Source organism: Acomys russatus, chromosome 13, assembly GCF_903995435.1.
Source record: "Acomys russatus chromosome 13, mAcoRus1.1, whole genome shotgun sequence".
Taxonomy (NCBI): domain Eukaryota; kingdom Metazoa; phylum Chordata; class Mammalia; order Rodentia; family Muridae; genus Acomys; species Acomys russatus.
In genome coordinates this window covers 12,395,552-12,414,543 of record NC_067149.1, presented here as the reverse complement: position 1 = coordinate 12,414,543, position 18,992 = coordinate 12,395,552, and the positions used below count along the sequence as shown (strand labels likewise).

The following is an 18,992-nucleotide window of genomic DNA, read 5'->3' as shown; positions in this document are numbered from 1 at the left end:
CCACCGGTTTTGATTTGGGGGAACATTGGGCCTCAGAACCCGCCCACCTAATCACCCACGTAAAATCCACGCAGGCCTTAGATAGCCCCAGAATTATACTGGTTTACTGGCGTGTTTCATTCGCTAGAAATAGACGCGACAGTGTGCCGTTTGTTTTTCTAAAATAGTATTACTAGATTTAGCAAAAAATAAAAATAAATGTCCAGTTTACATAGAACCTAAGATAATTTTAGCGTGTCACATGCAGTATTTGGGACATACACTTAAAATTATCCATTGTTTATTTAGGCTTGATTTCCCTCTTCTCCCTAACTCCCCCCCCCCCCCCCCCCCCACACACACAGGATTTCTCTTTGTATGTATCCTTGGCTGCCCTGGAACTTTCTCTGTAGACCAGGCTGGCCTCGAACTCACAGACCTCTGCCTGCTTCTCCTTGTGGAATACTGGGATTAAAGGTGTGTGCCACCACCATCACCTTCTGACTTAGATTCAATTCTTAACAGATTCCATTTCACTGTTTTGCTGTGCCCCCGTGTTAGTTGCACTATAAATGATTACAGTGTTGCTTGTTTTGAGACAGTAGCTGTGTAGCCCTGTCTGGCTTGGAATTTGCTATTTAGAACAAGCTAGGCTCAATCAAACTCGCAGACATTTGCCTGCCCCATTCAGATAGATCTCACTTTTTAAACTTAGAAACACAGATTGCATATTTTATTAACAAGTAACTCAGTATCTTAAAGAAACAAAAAAGCAAGGTGGAACCAAACGTTCAACTTAATGTTGCTGGCTTCTGAGGGTACTTAGCTCTGCACAGACACTGAAGGATCAGCAATACTGGGATCAGTAATACTGAGTGCTAAAGACATTGTAGCAGCAAATAGTGTTTCTGGTTTTATTCATGTAACTAATAACCTTTTGACTATCTTCCCTGTACCAGTACCATTCTTAGCCCTGAGGGTACAGGCATGAGCAGAATGAAAATTCTCCACTCGTGGAATTTTACCACGGAGTGATGCATAATTAAAGCCACAGAAATTAAGCAAGGTAAAAAGTGTGTTGGATTTTGATAAATAAGCTGGAGAGACATCAAGGATGAGAAGTTGAGGGTGACCGTCTTCTAAATGAGGGTCATCAGATGCTTCACTGATGGAAGCCTGAGGATAGCATGGGGGGAGGGGGGAGGGAGGGAGGGAATCTGATTCAGGTGAAGTAGACTGACCGAGGAGGGAGGCAGAGGGAGATGAGGAAGAAAGATGACCAGCTTGTGTAGATGCCAAAGACCATCGTGTTTTGTTTTGTTTTGAACTTACTCTTCTCTCACATATTACATCCTGACTGCAGTTCCCCCTCCCCCCTCCCCCCCCCAGTCAATTCCCTCCCACCCCATTCCCATCAACTCCTCTTCCATTTCTCTTCAGAAAAGGGCAGGCCTCCCATGGATAGCAGCCAAATACCATCATCAGTTTCAGCCTAAGACACGAAGCCATTCAATGGTTTGAGGTGTTGAGGGACAAAAGCATCAGCTGTGCATTGGAAGTGGAAAGTGTCTGTTAGAAAGCCAACTAGAAACTGCAGCTGACTGCCTCAACTTGCCCCAGCCAGTTTCTGTTGGATGTTTGTAAGCACCCAGTTTGGGCCCAGGTGAAAGTTACATCTTAAGGTAGGGCCTGCTGGACCTGGTGATAGACTAGGTGTGTAGTATTAGAGTCATCAGCAATGACCTCCGTCAGTTTTCATTTGAACAGCTTGAAAGACCTAGTTTGGATTTTTTTACTTACTTAGTTATTTCAGCTTGAGGTCTTGTGCATGTTAGCCTAGTGTTGTGCCACTGAAGTCGTTTTTTTTTTTTTTTTTTTTTAAAGTTATGTGTCTGTATGTGAGTATGTGCACATTGAGTACAGGTTCCCTCAGAGGCTGGGAAAGTTCTAGGTCTTTGTGAGCTACTGATATCAGCTGTGGGGACCAAAATCAGGTCTTCTGGAAGAGCAGGAAGCACTCTGAAATGCTGAGCCATCTCTCCAACTGGTTCATAGTAATGGTATATGCCTTTAATTCCAGCACTCAGGAGGCAGGGACAGGCAGATCTCTGAGTTTGAGGTCAGTTTGCTCTACAGAGTAAGTTCCAGGACAACAAGGGCTACACCGAGAAATTCTGTCTTGGGGCCGGGGGGAGGAAGATTAGTGACTCAAGAGTTACTGGAATTTTTCCTTTTTTTTTTTCTTTGTTTGTTTGTTTGTTTGTTTTCTGAAACAGGGTTTCTCTGTGTAGCCCTGGCTGTCCTGGACTCACCTGGTAGACCAGGCTGCCTTCAAACTCAGATCCACCTGCCTCTGCCCCCCAGAGTGCTGAGATCACAGGTGTGCACCACAACGCCCAACTTTTTTTCAATTTTAAAATTACATGTATTTACTTGGGATGTCTGTGTGCCATGCCTGCAGTGTGGAAGTCAGAGTACCAGCATTCATCTCTTCCCAGTTCCTTTTTTGGGTGCAAAGCTGCCTTACCTTCCTGATGCTATGACTTTCCCACCGTGATGGAGTCAAACCCTGAGCTAAAAGAAACCCACCCTTCCTTCCTTCCTTTCTTCCTTCCTTCCTTCCTTCCTTCCTTCCTTTAGTAGTTCACCACAGTGATAAGAAAAATAAGGTATGGCAGAGGAGCACTGGTCAGATGTTGATGAACCTGGAGTTTATATCCTGTTGGTGGTAGGCAGCTGCCTAAGCTACTAGAGACTTGAAGTCGGTGTGTGCCGTACGCAGATTAGTTTCTAGAAAGAGACAGGCTACAGTGAGTAAACAAATGCTTCATAAAGTGGACACTTTCTATGTCACATTTGTTGCGGTACCCATAGTGCTTTGTTTCTAGCTTGTCCAATGCAGAGGTAGGTAAATTGGAAAGGTCTAGAGTAAATAAGCTAGTTCCCATGGCTGGTGTAGTTGAAGGAGGAAAGATGACAAAGGCTTGAATGGAGGGGGAAGGAAGTGGCAGTTCAAAAGATAGGCTGGAATTGAGATTGCCATGACTGCTTGGAGGTTAGGAGAGGAGGAGGCTGCTTAGGTTTGTAGTTTTGATTCTGACTCAGGAAGCAGAGGATAAAATAAAGAAGGCTGTTCTGGGAAGGTAAGAGTGATACATTTTGTCTGAGGAATCTGAGACACACAGAGGAGGTCCTGAGCTGACTTGACTATGTAATCAAAGTGCAGAGACACTGGAGTTGAGGCTAAGAGTCTAGGCATGGAGCTGGTGACACGTGGGGAAAGGTAAGCCTTGGAAGTGATGCAGATGACCTGGGAGACTGCATCTGACTTGGCTTTAGTCACCAATTGCTTCCATCACCACACACTCTGATGACGTGTCCCACACTGAGTTACTCATCCTGTGTGGGCTGGCAGAACTTCCTACCCACAAGTGTTTGCACTTGAGTGCTGTTGAGGTCGTTCGCATGTTCAGTACCTTCCCTGGGCTGCAGCCACCAGCTCCCTGCTCGTCTTTGTGCTGCCCCGCCTTAGCTCTCATGCAGTGATCACCAGAGACCTGTCCCAGCACATCCTTGTGGAGCTTAGGCATCGGTGCACAGGAAAGGGAGTGGCTTCTGGTGTGATCCTAAAGCCAGGCACAGTGCGTGCCTGCAGTTGAAAGCTTGGAATCGGAACAATAAAATGCCTTGCTGATCTTTTAGTTTTTTTTCTCTCTAAGATATGTCACTCGCTGTCTCCAGAAGTCCATTAAAAGTGACTACAGACCCCAATTAAGTGACTACAGACCCCAATTGAAGTGCACGTTGCCATATGAGATAACCGCCAGGGAGTCATCTGTGCCCATTCTGATATTTCACTCTCACAGACTTACTATGTGAAGGGGAGACAGTAAATTCTTCCCAGTCTGGAGGCTTGTGTGTAAGGCAGTAGAGGGCTTTGCTAAAGATGTGTTTCTCCTGAGTTCACTATTAGGTGTCTTATGCACAGTGACGTGTCTTTTACTTGTATCAGGCTTTAAAAATGAGCAAAGAATCCTGGTGGAGAAGCAGCTTTTTTAAACACTGGATCTTGGATTCTCCTGACTCTACGATAGACACCTCATTCTTATCCCTCCATTTCTATTCTTAGTACCTGGCTAGACACCCAGCATGGGAAAGGAGAAAGGTACAGTCTGTCTTCATAAAGTGAGCTCTCAGCCTGGCTGGTGAGAGAGGAGGAATGAACAAATAATTACAGTCTAACATCCTGGTAAGCTAGAGCAGGCAGTAATTAGCTCTGCCAAGGGATGAAGTAGAGCTGGAGAGTTCAAGGAGGCTTCGGAGAGAAAGTGACAGTGGCAGGATGAGCCAGGGGCAGGCACAGTGCGGGAGGAGAGCGCCATCAGCCAGGCCCTTTCTTGTAGAAAGGCTGAGTTCACATAGTGCTCTGAGCTGTGAGAACGCCCCCCCCCCCTTCTTGTAAATAGTTTCCCATGAAAAGAAAATAAAAGGAACCAAATAAACTGTATTTAGTTTCTTTAATGCTTACTGACTGGTTTACTAAGTTTTCCCAGAATGCTTTTCGGATTAGAACCTTTATAATCCTGGGCTTAGTCTCAGGGTTGGAAAAGAAGAAGGTCCTTGATTAGACCTCAGCCTGCTTTACTGCTGGGCCTATGGTGCCTGCCACTTAAGAGGTGCTCCAAGAGCTTCTGCAGTAACTGACACAGCAGCAAATGCACTTCCTGACAGACGGAATTTTCTCAAAAAGAATATTTTTCTAATATGTCAGCTGTCTTATTTATATTTACTGCCATTGATTTCAGTAAAGGCTTTTCAAAATTGAACCTCTTCCTTCATGTTTTCCATCTTACTGAGGGAAAAAAACCTGCCAGCTATTTTAATTCCACCACTCAGCAGCAGAGGCAGGCGAATTTCTGAGTTTGAGGCCGTTTGGTCTACAGAGATAGTTCCAAGACAGCAAGGCTACACAGAGAAACCACTGCCCCCCCATCCCCCTCCCCACCGCCAAAAAAGAAAGAGACTAGAAAATGCCCAGAAGTGATAGTATATTTTAAAGTTCCCATGAGATGCCAGTATATTAAATTTAGAATAATAAAAGACTAGTATCTGGGGCATTAGGTCAGTTTCTGTCACTACATTATTAAAGCATAATTAGCTATAACAAGCATGCAGTTTATAGAAAAGTTTGGGGGGGAAAGCCGTGACGTATAAGCAATAACCGTAAGACTGTCTAGCTTGCACAATGACCTCTCTGAAGTTTAAAAAAAAAAAAAAAACTTACATGTTGAAATAATATACTTTAAGAAAATATTTTCCTTATAATCAGTGCACAAACAGTTAAGTCTCTACAGGAAGACTTGATGCAGCTTTAGGGGTTGGGGGTGGAACACCTCTCAAGAAAGACAAGAGTGACAGGAGAATCTAAGTTGTGCTAAGTCCAAGATTAACAAAAACACTTACCTGAAGGGAGGCTGGCTGTACACATGGGCATTCTTGTCATTAGCAAGCCTCTGTGGCAGTGAAGAGCCAAACCCACTGAAGCCTCTGAGAACACTTTAAGGTTTTTATTATTTTTAGTTATGTGTGTGCAGGTATGTCTGTGTGCGTCTATGTGCACCTGCATGCAATACCTGTGAAAGCCAGAAGAGAGCATCCGATCCCCCTGGAGCTGGAATTACAGCTTCTGTGAATTGTCCAATGTAGGTGCTAAGAGCTGAACTTGGGTCCTCTGGAAGAATAGTAGCTATTGCAACACTGGAAAGTTACACCATCTCCAGGTTCTATTTAAATACATAGCCTTGCATTATTGAAGTGGTAGTTCCACACGTGTGGGAGGTGCCTGGCATTTAGTCACCTCTGCGTACGTAGGTGAGTATTCACTCAGGAAATGCTACCCATAGTGAATTACCCAGGCTCTTCCAACCCTAGGAACATGCCCAGCACAGCTCTCTGAACCGTCCATCACTATTTACTGCCTTTCTGTGCTGGTGTTGGCTTCTGATCACTAAGCTAGCTTTCTAAAAGCCTTGGAATTGATGGGAGCTGTGCACAGGGTGCCCTGACATCAGAAATGATTATTCCAGTAATTGGAGCTGTAGGTTTCCCATTGGATTTGTTGGCATTCCAGGTTTTGAGTGTTTAAATGACATGACTCAGTTTCCCAGAGTTCTCAAGCCCTGAGACGAACTGACACTGCCTGACCTCAGATATGAAGTTGGTACTCCTTAACCCAAAGAACCCTTCCATCTTCACTTTTGAAGATGCAAGCAGGTCTAAATGATCATTTAATTCTAATCAGCGGAGCACCTGCCTTCATCTTTTTGTTTGTTTTGAGACAGTCACTTCGGAGCTGGGGCTATCTTGGAGCATGCTCTGTAGCCCAGGCTGGTCTCCAGCTTTGCGTACTTGATTCTCCTCTTGACCTCCTGTTGCAGTGCTTACAGGCAGGAGCCACAACACCTTGCTTTGTCATGTTACTTTAAGCAGTTCTCAGGAGCTGGCAGGATGGCTCAGCAGGTAAAGGCACTCACCACCAAACTCAAGAACATGAATTCAGTCCCCAGGGACTCAAATGATGTAAGGGGAGACCCCAGTCCTTCAAGGTGTCCTCTGTCTTCTGTGTCATGGCACACGAAGTAAATAAATAGTATTTTACATGGCTTAAACAACTTTTCAGCCTAAACATAAGGACCATCTTTCAGACTTTACTGAACAACCTATACTCTAGATATTAGCTACCTAGGCCATATATGTTTAAACTGGGGCCTACTCAGCACAGGCAGGTTTGAAAAATATACACCTCAACCAGTTGGTTACTCATCAATGTAGTAGGAAGTGGGAGCTAACTAGAGAAACCACTGTCACTTAAAGGTGAGGTGTTGGACTTGGAGGAGAAAGGTTTAAGCCACTGGCCTGGAGCTTTAAGGAAAGGGAAGGCATTTACTCACATCTATGTGGGAAGAGCAGAGGCAGAACAAGATGAACAGATACAACGCTGGGTGGAGGTGGGACAGAGAAGAGCGTGACTGTGCAGAGCTGTCTGTCCTCCTCCCGGGCTCTCGGAGGAGTGGGGTGCTATGTGATAAATGCCACAGATTGATGTGTGGGTTCCTGTGCTGAGACCTAGCACTCCTCATCAGTCACACACACCCTTTCTTGGTTCCATTTGGATTCCCCCAGAGGGTAGACCTTACTTGAGAAAGAGCTCTTCTGAGAAAGGAGAGAGGGTCCTAGTACCCAACCTTGGCTAGCCAAGAGCTCAGTATATAGACCAAGTGGCCTCAAAACTCAGAGATAGGCCGGCCTTCACCTCCCAGGTGCTGGATCAAAGCTGTGAGCCACCACACTGCTCTTTGTGGAGGGAACTGGAATCAGTGTTCTGTTTGCTGAGGCAGAATGTGAGGCTCAGTTTGGTTTTCTGTCCTAGCGAAGCCCCATTCTCCACCAAGAGAAACACTGTCATTGTAGTGATGGAGTCCCGCCTAGAGCAGACCTCCTGGAAAGGATTAGCTAGCTCAGTTCACAGGTCTGTGTCAGCAAAGGCTTCACAGAGGAGGACCATCTGAGCAAACCCTGGAAGGCTGAGTACAAATGGATGGGGTGTGGAGAAGGCATGCTCTAGCAAATGGGAAAGCAATCAATCAATCACACATAGGAGAGATCATGGAGCCAGGGCCAATAAGAAAGCTGAGACATGAGAGGGCCAGGCCCTATTACATCCAGACTGTGCTTATAGGCCTGGTATTTTTGTTGTTGTTGTTGTGTTGTTGACAGGGTTTTCCTGGGTGCCCTGGAACTCATTCTGTAGACCAGATTCTCCAACTCAGATTCACATACCTCTGCCTCTTGAGTGCTGGGATTGAAGATGTGTGCCACCACCATCCAGTTGTAGGCTTGAGTTTTATCTGAAGGCACCTACTCCAACCCTGCCAACTGAGTCCAATTCTCAGGACCCACATGAAAGAAGGAGAGAAGCAACTCTTATAAGTTGTCTTCTGACCTCCACATGGCCACCATTGTGAATACAAATAAATAAATGGAATTTTAAAAATCGATGCAGGTGAGATGGCTGAGGAAGTAAAAGATGCCTGCTATCCAGGCTCATGACCTGAATTTGATCCCCAGGACACACATAAAGTGATCCAACTCCCACAAGTTGTCCTCTGATCTCCACATGCATGCCGGGACACGCTCCCTCACCCCCAGGTGATGAATGAATATATATATACTTTTTTGTTGTTGATGAAAGCAAAAGGATTTTGCTTTTGAGCCAGTGTCTTATTATGTATCCAGGCTGGCCTCATATTCACTGGCCTCAAATTCATGAACTTCCTGGCCCAGCATTCCTGAGTGCTGGGATTACAGGGGTGCACCTGTCCTGACAGGATTTTAAGCTGTGCTTTGCCTGCAGTGGAGCTGCAGTGTGGAGGTTCGGGTGCAGAGGATCTGATCCTGAGTATGGAGGTGCAAGCAGAAAGAGGACAAACAAGGAAAAGTTAGAAAGGCAAAGGCCTTGGGCCCTCTGGCGGTCTGGCAGAGGAGGGCGTTCCAACAGCAGTAGATGTTGCCGTACTCTGGGTCTGGAGGATGGAGAAGCTCCACATGGTGGGTTGATGATGAGTTCATTTGGAGAATAAATACACTGACTGTGAGCTGTGTATGGGATGTCCAGAAGGTTCTGCCAGCCGGGAGTTCAGGACAGATGGGCTAGATGTAGGTGTGAATGGAAAGAGATAATCTTAGCGTTGTGGGACTAGGTTGGTCCCACCTCCTTGCTAGCACTCCAGTCAAGCCACAATTAACTTCTGACTATTCTGCCGACTTCCACTTTGGCCCATTCTTACATAGCTCATAGAGTGGTCTTTAAAAGTTGAGGGAGGATCAGAGGGGTGGTTCCATAGTAAGAACATTTTACTGCTATTACAGAAAACCCGGGTTCAATTCCCAGCACCCCCACATCAGCTCACAGCGCCAAGGGATCTGAAACCCTCTTCTGATCTTCATAGGCACCAGGCATACAGGTGGTGCACAGACATCCATGCATACAGGCCAAGAGGCTCATACATGTAGAAAATAAATAAATCAAATGCTGATAAGGACTCTGGTCATTTCCCTGTTGAAACCCATTGCTTTTGATTTACTTCGGCCCAGAGAGGTCACACTTGAGACCCCATGTGGCCTGCACTTCACTGCCTGTCTGCCTGGGTGCCCTACCCTCGGTCACTCTTATCCCTCACTCCCCATGCTACGTCCCTGCCAGCTGCTCTGGGGCTGCAGCACTTTTTTCCTTCCCTCTCCCAGGCCTTGGTTCCTGCTGCTCCCCTGTGTGGGTTAGCCTTCACCCACTCTCAGCCTGGCTGAGTGCTCATCCTCTAGGCTTCCTCAGACGACATTTCTTCAAAGGAGCCTTTCCCAACCCCCTGAGCTGCATCTGATGCAGTCTGCATTTTCCCATCTCGGCACAGCATGATTTATCAGCTTTCTGTGTGTTGTTCGTTTAATGCCCCTCACCCATGTCCTCTGAGGATAAAATCCATCCAATGGTTTTCTTTGGGGGAGAGGGGGATTCGGCTGTCTTGGACTCACTTGGTAGACCAGGCTGACCTCAAACTCACAGAGATCACCTGCCTCTGCCTCCCTGAGTGCTGGGATTACAGGTGTGTCACTTCCCCCAGCCATCCAGTGTTTAGTTACTGTCATACTCCAGGACTTGACAGTCCCAACCACAAGCTAACCCGCTAAGGGTTGTTGCGTGAATGAAACTCATAATGGTTTTTCCTCAACTTACTTTCTTTCTTTCTTTCTTTCTTTCTTTCTTTCTTTCTTTCTTTCTTTCTTTCTTTCTTTCTTTCTTTCTTTCTTTTTGCTTGTGACAGGGTTTCTCTGTGTAGCCTTGGCTGCCCTGGACTCACTTGGTAGACCAGGCTGGCCTCAAACTCAGATCAATCCTCCTGCCACTGCCTTCCAGGTGCTGGGACTAAAGGTGTGTGCCACCACACCTGACTCAACTTTCAATTTCTACAGTCACAAGCTTTATAGTCATGTCATCAGTTTGCTCACTTTTGAAGGTTCTGTTATGTTCTCAGCAGTTACTAAATACTGTGCCTCTGGGAGGTTGGCTCAGTGAAACTGCAGCCTGAATCCTAAGGCCATGTCTCCTCCCTGTTGTCTGTGCTCACTGTGGTAACTGGTTAGCTGCCTAAGCCATCAGCACACTGACAGTGAGTCATAAGGCTGCCAAGTTCTGAAGCAGAAAAGCTGGCCCTTGCTCCCCTGAGATGGGTGCTCGTGGCAGCGGCTAGTGGCTGCCTCCTTCACCGGGATTTGGGAAGCATCCCAACATGTGCCATTTGCATTACAGCTGTAGGCAAATCCACCTTTGTGAAGTTACTCACGAAAACTCACCCAGAGTGGCAGGTGGCTACAGAACCCATAGCAACATGGCAGAATATCCAGGCTGCTGACACCCAAAAAGTAAGTTTACAGCTGTGGGGAGTAGTTGGCAGACATGGCAAGCAGTCCAGTTGGGATAACTTAATTTGTTCTGAGGAGATGAAGTTTACCAGCTTGTCTCCTTTTTAAAATAGCTTCATTCCAGAAAGCAGGCCACAGAGGATATGACTTATTTGAATATGTTTAGTTTTGATTTTTTGTGGCTTCTCCCTAGGTCTGTGTAAGCGCCTGCCTCCTGTCTTTGTGGTTTCCCAAGCATGCCCAACCATCCAGGGCTTTGAAGATGAATGTTGCCATCCCCTCCTTAAGTATTTATATTGTTGTGATTGAAGCTGGCTGGGAGGATTAATAGTCAGTGAGGGGTGTTAGGCGTGGGAAGGAACCTCACTGAGCATCGGGTCGCCCTTTGAGTCAATGCAGTCAACATTTTTTTTCCAGTCAACATTTTTAAGGCGCATACTCTGTGACAGGCCTCTTCCAAGCTCGACCAACCCCACACAGTTCACTCACACCTCACAACTCAGCCCCAGTGTCAGGTATGCTGCTTCTGCCAAGACCATAGGTTTGGTTTCAAGCCCGGCCACATAAGTGTGAGTGGGGAAAGTGTGAGTGGACAAAGATCTCCGAATAGCTGAAGGAGTGCTAACATGTGTTGTTGGCCTCATGAACTCTTGCAGACACCGGGAACATATGTCGAGTGGCTCGGTCTTGTTTTAGCCACTAATTATTGGTCAGTTCTTCTGTATGTTGAGCCACACCGAACCCCTGGGGCTAGGACTCATTGGTGCAGGCTCATGCGCCTTTTTAAGCCTTGGCTCTTTTGTGCTAAGGCAACCCATGAGTACAGTTGAGGCAAAGAAGCTTACTCTCTCCTCAGACCTAATTTCTTCAGAATAACCCCAACCTGTTTTCCATTAAGGCCACTTTGTGTGAGTGATGTGCACAGTGCCTTTCTTTTTTACTCAGTTTACCAAGACTGCTCAGAGCCTAGCCAGACACTCACCAGTGCTCTGGTGGGATCTGGGTGCCAGGGTTCATTACTGTAGTCCAGAGCGGTGCAGCCTGTGTGATGCACATGCTGTGCTTATTGGAGGTATGTTCTTCCAGTAGTCCTCTGTTTATATCCTTGTATGTATGCAGTTGTGTATTTGTAAAATTTTTTCCATTAGAAACATCATATGATTTTTTTTCTGAGTATGACAGGCAAGTGGTGACATTTTAAAATATGCTCACAAAATCTTTGCTGTTTCACCATGGAATCATGGCTCTGGGTTCTCTATTTCTTGGGTGCCCTTAACCACCAACCCACCCTTCCAGCCCTCTGTTTATTTATTTCTGTTTTGTTTTCTTTTGAGACAGGGTCTTTTGTAGCCTAGGCTACCTTGAACTCTTGGTCTTCCTGCTTTTGTTTCCCAAATACCAGGACTATGAAATAGGCTGCTACACCCTGCACCACACCTGGTTTTTGTTGTTTCGTTTTGTTTTTTGAGACAGGGTTTCTCTGTGTAGCCTTGGCTGTCCTGGACTCACTTTGTAGGCCAGGCTGGCCTCGAACTCACAGGGATCCGCCTGTCTCTGCCTCCTGAGTGCTGGGATTACAGGCACCAGGCTTTGTTTTTGGTTTTGGTTTGTTCATGTGTTTATTGTTTTATGTGGATTCTGGGAATCAAACTCATGTCCTCACCATTAGAAAGCAAACATTTTACTAACTGAGCCATTTCCTCAACTTTCCTTTTCTTTTTCTTTCTTTTCTTTTTTTGTTTTGTTTTGTTTTGGGGGGGGGGGTTTGTTTTGTTTTTTGTGTTTGTTTTTGTTTGTTTTTGGAGGGGTGGGAAGTATGGGTGAGGGCAAATAAAGATGGTTTAATATAGGTTTAAGCTTAAGGGTTAAGACGTCAGAGGACAATGGTCAGGAGTCAGTTCTCTTCTTCCAACACATAGGTCCTTGGGATTAAACTCAAGTTGGCAGGGTTAGCAACAGGTTATTTCCCCCTGAGCCATCTAGCAGACCCTGGTTTTTGGTATTTGGTTGTTGATTGGTTGTTTGGTTGGTTGGTTGGGTTGTTTGGTTTGGTTTGATTTGGGTTTTTGTTTTGTTTTTTGTTTTGGGGGTTTTTGTTTGTTTGTTTTTTGGTTGATTGGTTGGTTTGGTTTTGGTTTTTGGTTTTTGAGATAGGGTCTCTCTGTGTAGCCTTGGCTGTCCTAGGCTTACTTTGTACACCAGGCAGGCCTCGAACTCACATCGATTCGCCTGCCTCTGCCTCCTGAGTGCTAGGATTAAAGGCATGCGCCACCACGCCCTCGTGCTTTTTGAGTTTTGTTTTTGTTTTTTCGTTTGAGACAGGGTTTCTCTGTATAGACCAGGCTGGCCTTGAACTCAGAGATCCACCTGCCTCTGCCTCCCCAAGTGCTGAGATTACATGTGTGCACCACCATACCCAGCTTGTTCGTGTTTTTTACGCCTCCGATAGCTCAAAAACTTTAAAACATCTTCCTATGTTTTTTTCTGTTTTATATGGATTTAAAAGTTGTAACACTAACTTGTTTTTCGTGTGTGTGTGTGTGTGTGTGTGTGTGTGTGTGTATGCGCGCGTGCATGAGAACATGTTTTAGATGCACTTGCCTGTGTACTTGGATGAGGAGCTCTTTGACTTTCTACTTCATTCTCTTGAAACAACCTCTCACTGCACCTGGAACTAGGTCGGCACCCAGGGCCCCAGTGAGCCTCCTGTCTCCACTTCTGCAGTGCTGGGATTACTAGCTTACATGCAGCCATGCCCGACTTTTTACCCGGTGTTTAGGACCTTAACTCAGGTTCTCATATTTGCTCATCTAGCAATTTTACCCACTATTCTATCTCCTCGGCCTATTTATTTATTTAGCTAGTTTTATTTTATACGTATGAGTATTTTGCCTGTATGTACATCTATGCAACCACATTCATGCCATGTGGATGCTAGAAATAAAACCCAGGTCTCCTAGAAGAGCAACAGATGCTGTTAACTGCTGAGCCATCTCTCCAGCTCCCATTTTATTTTGTAAACAAATAGTTATCTGTCCCAGTGGTGCTCTTATTTATCTTTTCCTGCGTAGATACAGACTGTGTTGTTATTGATGTTTATTCTCATTGCCTTTTCTTGTTGTTTTGGCGGAAAGCAGTTGATTGTTTTGACTAATATGACTCGTCTTGTGTGGAGTCCTTTGCTCAGGCTTTAGACGATAGTGGTGGCTTCTAAGTGGAATCATTTGGAAGTGTTTTACAGTATTTGTGATTCATCTCTGCCTCCCTGCTTGCCTTGGGTGGAGCTTACAGAGGAATATTAAATAACTGCAGGAGGCTGGCCACTGCTCTCTTCTGCCCTTGGTGAAGCTGCTTCTAACCTGAATGTCCAGTCCTCCATTACTCCTTGCCTAGAGCTGTGGAAGAGGCCTCCTCCTAGTGATAGTACTGGGTGCTCACTTTTATCAACAGCAAATGTTCAGGTTTTTTCATAAATCTTCTTAGCATCCTTTTTGCCACACAATAATAACGGCTGCTGCTTCTTTTCTTTTTTAAAGGCAAGGTCTCATTATACAACCCAAGCTGGTCTGGAATTTGCTATATAACCCTGGCTGGCCTCAAACTCACATGGAACCTTCTGCCTCAGCCTTCCATGTGTAGGAATTAAAGGTGTGCACCACCACACCTGGCTTTGCCAACTTTTAAGAAGAATATTATATGTGCAAAGTATGAGCTGGTTCATCAGTGCTAAGATGCTGTTCCCTGAAGGATGTGTCAATTTAAGACTTCTAAGGAAAATGGAAATGTGTTAGGGTTAGCTTAGTAATCATTGAGGATGTAGCCCAGGTTCAAATACATGGTGGGGGCCGGGGATGGAGCTGGAGCGATGGCTTAGCCATTAAGAGCATTGGCTGCCCTTCCAGTGGACCTGAGTTCAATTACCAGCACCCACATGGCAGCTTACAACTGTCTGTCACTCCAGTTCCAGAGGATTTGTCACCCTCACACAGACATACATGCAAGCAAAACACCAATGCACATAAATATCAATAAATAGAAAAAGATAAATGGGAAAATTGTTCCCCTGAATTCTCATTTTGGGCGTCTGCTCTTTCAGTTAACTGTGAAAGATGAATAGTAACATTTGTGATTTTTTTTCTATTCCATCTGTCTTTCCTTATAAGTTTCTTTGCATTTTTAGTTGGCATTGCTCTACATTAATAGATTTTAATACTCCTTTATTTCCCATTTTAAATCTTAGTGGTAGCTTCATTAATGTATTGGAATTAAAGTGGGAAGTAGTGTATTCAATGGGTTTTTCTTTTGATACAGAGAAATCATGCCTTTTCTTCCGTCTTCTTTATGCCCTTGTTTTAAAGATGTATTTTGTAGGGTTTTGTTGTTGTTGTTGTTGTTGTTTGAGACAGGGTTTTTCTGTGTAGCCTTGGCTGTCCTGGTCTCGTTTTGTAGACCAGGTTGGCCTCAAACTCACAGTGATTCACCTGCCTCTGTCTCCTCAGTGCTGGGACTAAAGGTGTGCACCACCGCCGCCCAGCGTATTTTGTAGTTCTTGTCTGGCCACGCCTTTAATCCCAGCACTTGGGAGACAGAGGCAGATGGATCGCTGTGAGTTCGAGGCCAGCTGCCAAAATAATACAGAGGAACCCTGTATTAATATTTTTTTATTATTCTAAATTATGTGTATGTGGGGGGGTGTACAAATGCACTCACACACAAACATAGCCACACATATGCACACAAAATTTTAAGATACATATTTACATATACTATAAAATACATAAAACTATATTTATATATAGTAAAAATTTATATTTATGTATATGTGTGTTCGGCAGCTGAAAAGGAATAGAAGTCAATATCTGTGCTGAGATAGCTATTGCCCAAAATAGGAAAACAAAAAACAAAAACATAAATATCTCAACAGGAGTCAAGAGTTGGGTCCTCACCTCCATCTTGTCCAGTCTCTTTGTTCACCACTGCAGTAGACACTAGGCTAGCTGACCCAGGAGCTTCCGAGGATTCTCCTGTCTCTGCATCCCATCTTACTGTAGGGGTGCGGAGATGATACGCCTGCTGCTGTTATGTGGGTTTATCTAGATTAATGTGCATTCTGGAGATTTAAACTTAGCTCTTTACGCTTGCGTGACAGTCACTTTACCCACTGAGCCATCTCCCCAGCCCTTATATTTTATAGCCAGTTATTCCTTTGTTGACACATTTGAGCAATGTTTATATTTTCTGTAAAGATTCTGCTTGTCATTTACTTCCAAAGCAAATGATACTCTTTTCAGAAACTTCTTTCAGCTCTTTACAGCATAAATGAGTGGACACATGTCATGTGTGTGGCCTTATATTTTCGCTCTTTATGTCTTACTCATCCTCATTGTGAGCTCCTTGAATACAGGTAGTGGAGAGAGTTTAGGATGAAGAGGTCAGAGAAAGCCCAGCTGGAACCCATTCCCTGTGTACCTCCCCATGAAACCTTAAACCAGTGAGTTACTCAGCCTCTCATGGATGGCCCCCTCTGCAAATGATTTTAATAGTGCTCACCTCAGGAAGCTGGTTAGAAGATGAAAGAACAGTGCAGTAAATTCTGAAGTCTTACTTTCTTTTTCTCCACTACTTATATCATTGAGCGCATGTAGTGCCTCATCCACACAGGCCTTCAGTCAGCAACGAGGAAGGAAGGAAGGAAGGAAGACAGGAAGGAAGGAAGGTACAAGGTGCATTGCTTAAATTTTACATTTGCATTGAGTCAGTGTCTGAACCTAGAAAATAAACCTGGGCCCCTAAGTGTCTCCACTACTTGTTCCCGCCGTACGTTCAAAATTGGTGAAACTTCAAATTGCCTTACATGGTCCCTAGAATAAAAAAGGAACTGGGCTTCGTTTGAACAAAGCATGACCTTCTATGAAGCACAGAAGTCTGCTTTCTTCCTTATCTGCCATGAAGTTTGAGAAATAACCACAAATGGAATTTGGAAGTCAGCGTGGTATTAAAGTAGGATTTGATTCAAAGGAGCATTGTGGGTGAGTGCCAGCTAACTCACCCCAGACTCCACAGGTCCGGAGGGGAGAGAGAGAGAGAGAGAGAGAGAGAGAGAGAGAGAGAGAGAGAGAGAGAGAGAGAGAGTGTTTTGCTCTCTCCTGTTCAGTGACTGTGGTATGTCATCTCTCTCTGTCAGATTCTTATCATACAAGGTTGCGTAGTCTTCTTCCTGTTTACATAGTTTGAGCCGAGCTGGACAATCACATCGTTCTCGTGTTTTCAGTGGAAGGAAAGATGTGTGGTTATTTTTCACATTAATTATTGAACCTTCTTGAGGAAGGGCAGAGGGTACCGTGTGTGTTGTGAAACGATGCAGCGTCTGGGAAATGCTCCTCTTCTGCACTCTCCCATAGGACAGCACTTCCAAAAGCCTTGGAAACTTGCTAGAAATGATGTACCAGGAGCCAGCGCGATGGTCCTACACATTCCAGACACTGTCCTTTATGAGCCGGCTGAAGTTGCAGCTGGAGCCCATCCCAGGGAGACCCCTGCAGGCAGAGAAGTCCGTGCGGGTCTTTGAGAGGTCTGTGTACAGTGACAGGTAAGACAAGTGCAAGGCAAGCAGTGCCAACCACAGGCGTCACGCTCACGTCGGGTGGCTTCTTCTGGCATAGTTTCTGAACTTGGCTCACTAGTCAATGTAAAACTGTAATGTGAACAGTTGTTTCTTTTGTATGTACGTATATGTGTGTGTGCATGCATGAAGATGCACTTGTATGTGCCAGTGTCTGTGCATATGTGCATGGAGGCCAGACGGACTCAGTTGTTTTCCTTAGGTGCCACTCTTTTTCCTTTCTTTCTTTCTTTCTTTTTTTCTTTCTTCCTTTTTTTTTTTTTTTTTTCTTTTTCTTTTTTTTTTCTTTTTTTTTTTTAGACAGAGTCTCTCACTAAATGTAGACCTGTCCAAGAAAGCCAAGGTTCCTGACTGACTGCTGGCCTCCGGGATCCACCTGTCTCTGCCTCCTTGGCATGGGGGTTTGAGGATCAAAGTCCAGTCATGGTCCTTTCAAGGCAAGCTCTTTACCAAATAAGCCAGCTCCCCAACACCAAGAATGCATATTTTAAAAAATGAATTTTTGAAGATTTTGTCTTTATTTTGTGTCGTTGGGTGTTTTGCTACATGTGTGTCTGTGCAGCACATGGAGCAGTGCCTGTGGAGACCAGAAGAAGGCGTTGGAGACTGTTGAACTGGAGTTACCATTGTTAGCTGGGAACAGATCCAGGCCCTCTGTAGAGCAGTCAGTGCTCTTAACCCCTGGGCCATTTCCCAGCACCCAAAGTTTATTATTCCTTTTAAAACAAATCTATACAAATTTGTTGAGAGTTATAAGACTGCTGAGTTCTCATATGTGTCAAGAAAACAAATTATACTTTTCATCAGCTGGGTGCACTAACTTTTCCACAGTGCCACTGACTTTGGGTTCCACCATTACACACTGAAGTCACAGAATAGCCACTAGGGTGGCTCCCAGAAACCAAGCAGGTTGGTGTTGATTTATCACCTCTTAGCAAAATTAACAGATGGGATTAAAGTTTGTGTTTTGTTTTGTTTTTTTAATTTTTTTGAGACAGGGTTTCTCTGTGTAGCCTTGGCTGTCCTGGACTTGCTTTGTAGACCAGGCTGGCCTTGAACTCACAATGATCCACCTGCCTCTGCCTCCCGAGTGCTGGGATTAAAGGTGTGTGCTACCACACCCAGCCAACTTTGTGTTCTTAAAACAGTGTTAGCAGGGGCTGTAGAGATGGGTCTGCAGTTAAGAGCATGCGTTGTTCTTACAAAAGACCCAGGTTTGATTTCCAGCACGCACATGGCAGCTCGCAACTGTCCATAATTCCATTTCCAGGGGATCCAGTGCCCTCTTCTGATGTTCACAGCCACCAAGTACACGCATGGTACACAGATATACATGCAAGCAAAATAGACATACATATAGTAAATATGAAAAAATTAAGCCAAAAAATTCAAGCTCAAAACAAGTAAATAAATAAAAGGACCTGGAAATAAAAATATTACATAGTGGGGGGGAAACAATGCAAGCAACCTGTACATCATCATTTTCATTCCTCAAGAAGGGATGTTGAGGCAGAAACAACATGAGAAATGGTCTTCTGTTTTCAGTTCAGCTTTTTTGACCCCCTTTATGCATAGGGCTTATTGCTGGCCAATGTCTGTAGTGGTATGCTGTACCCGTCACTCATGAGAGAGGACATTATCCACTGAAGGGTGTAAACTGTGAAGTGCTTCTAGCAGCCACATTGAAAAGTGAGTCCATCTGTTCTGGGAAGGCACATTCATCCAAGCCCCAGGCTCTAGAGACCAGACATGCGATCAGGCCACCCACAGGCCAAGGCACAGGGTGTCTTGATCTGGTCCTCGAGAGTTTGAATTTGAAAGTGGTAAATGACTTTGGTGGGAGAAAATGATGTGTCTTGATCCCTCTGACTCAAGATGGAACATTCTGTCTTCATTGGCCTCCATCAGTGGAGAC

The 18,992-nt window shown here is 45.0% G+C and overlaps 1 protein-coding gene across 4 annotated transcripts in view; it reads left to right on the top strand.

Moving 5' to 3' along the window:
• The window catches only part of Dguok (deoxyguanosine kinase), a 30,170-nt gene that overhangs the window by 350 nt on the left and 10,828 nt on the right, over positions 1-18,992 (top strand). The window contains exons 1-3 of one of the 4 annotated variants that reach the window (XM_051154805.1): positions 945-1,045; positions 10,343-10,455; positions 16,857-17,044. In XM_051154805.1, the coding sequence (XP_051010762.1) occupies positions 16,893-17,044 (152 nt within the window). In that variant the 5' untranslated portion in view covers positions 945-1,045; positions 10,343-10,455; positions 16,857-16,892. Of the gene's footprint in view, positions 1-944; positions 1,046-10,342; positions 10,456-16,856; positions 17,045-18,992 lie in introns of those variants that run through there. The other 3 variants (XM_051154804.1, XM_051154807.1, XM_051154806.1) reach the window with 3 other exon arrangements.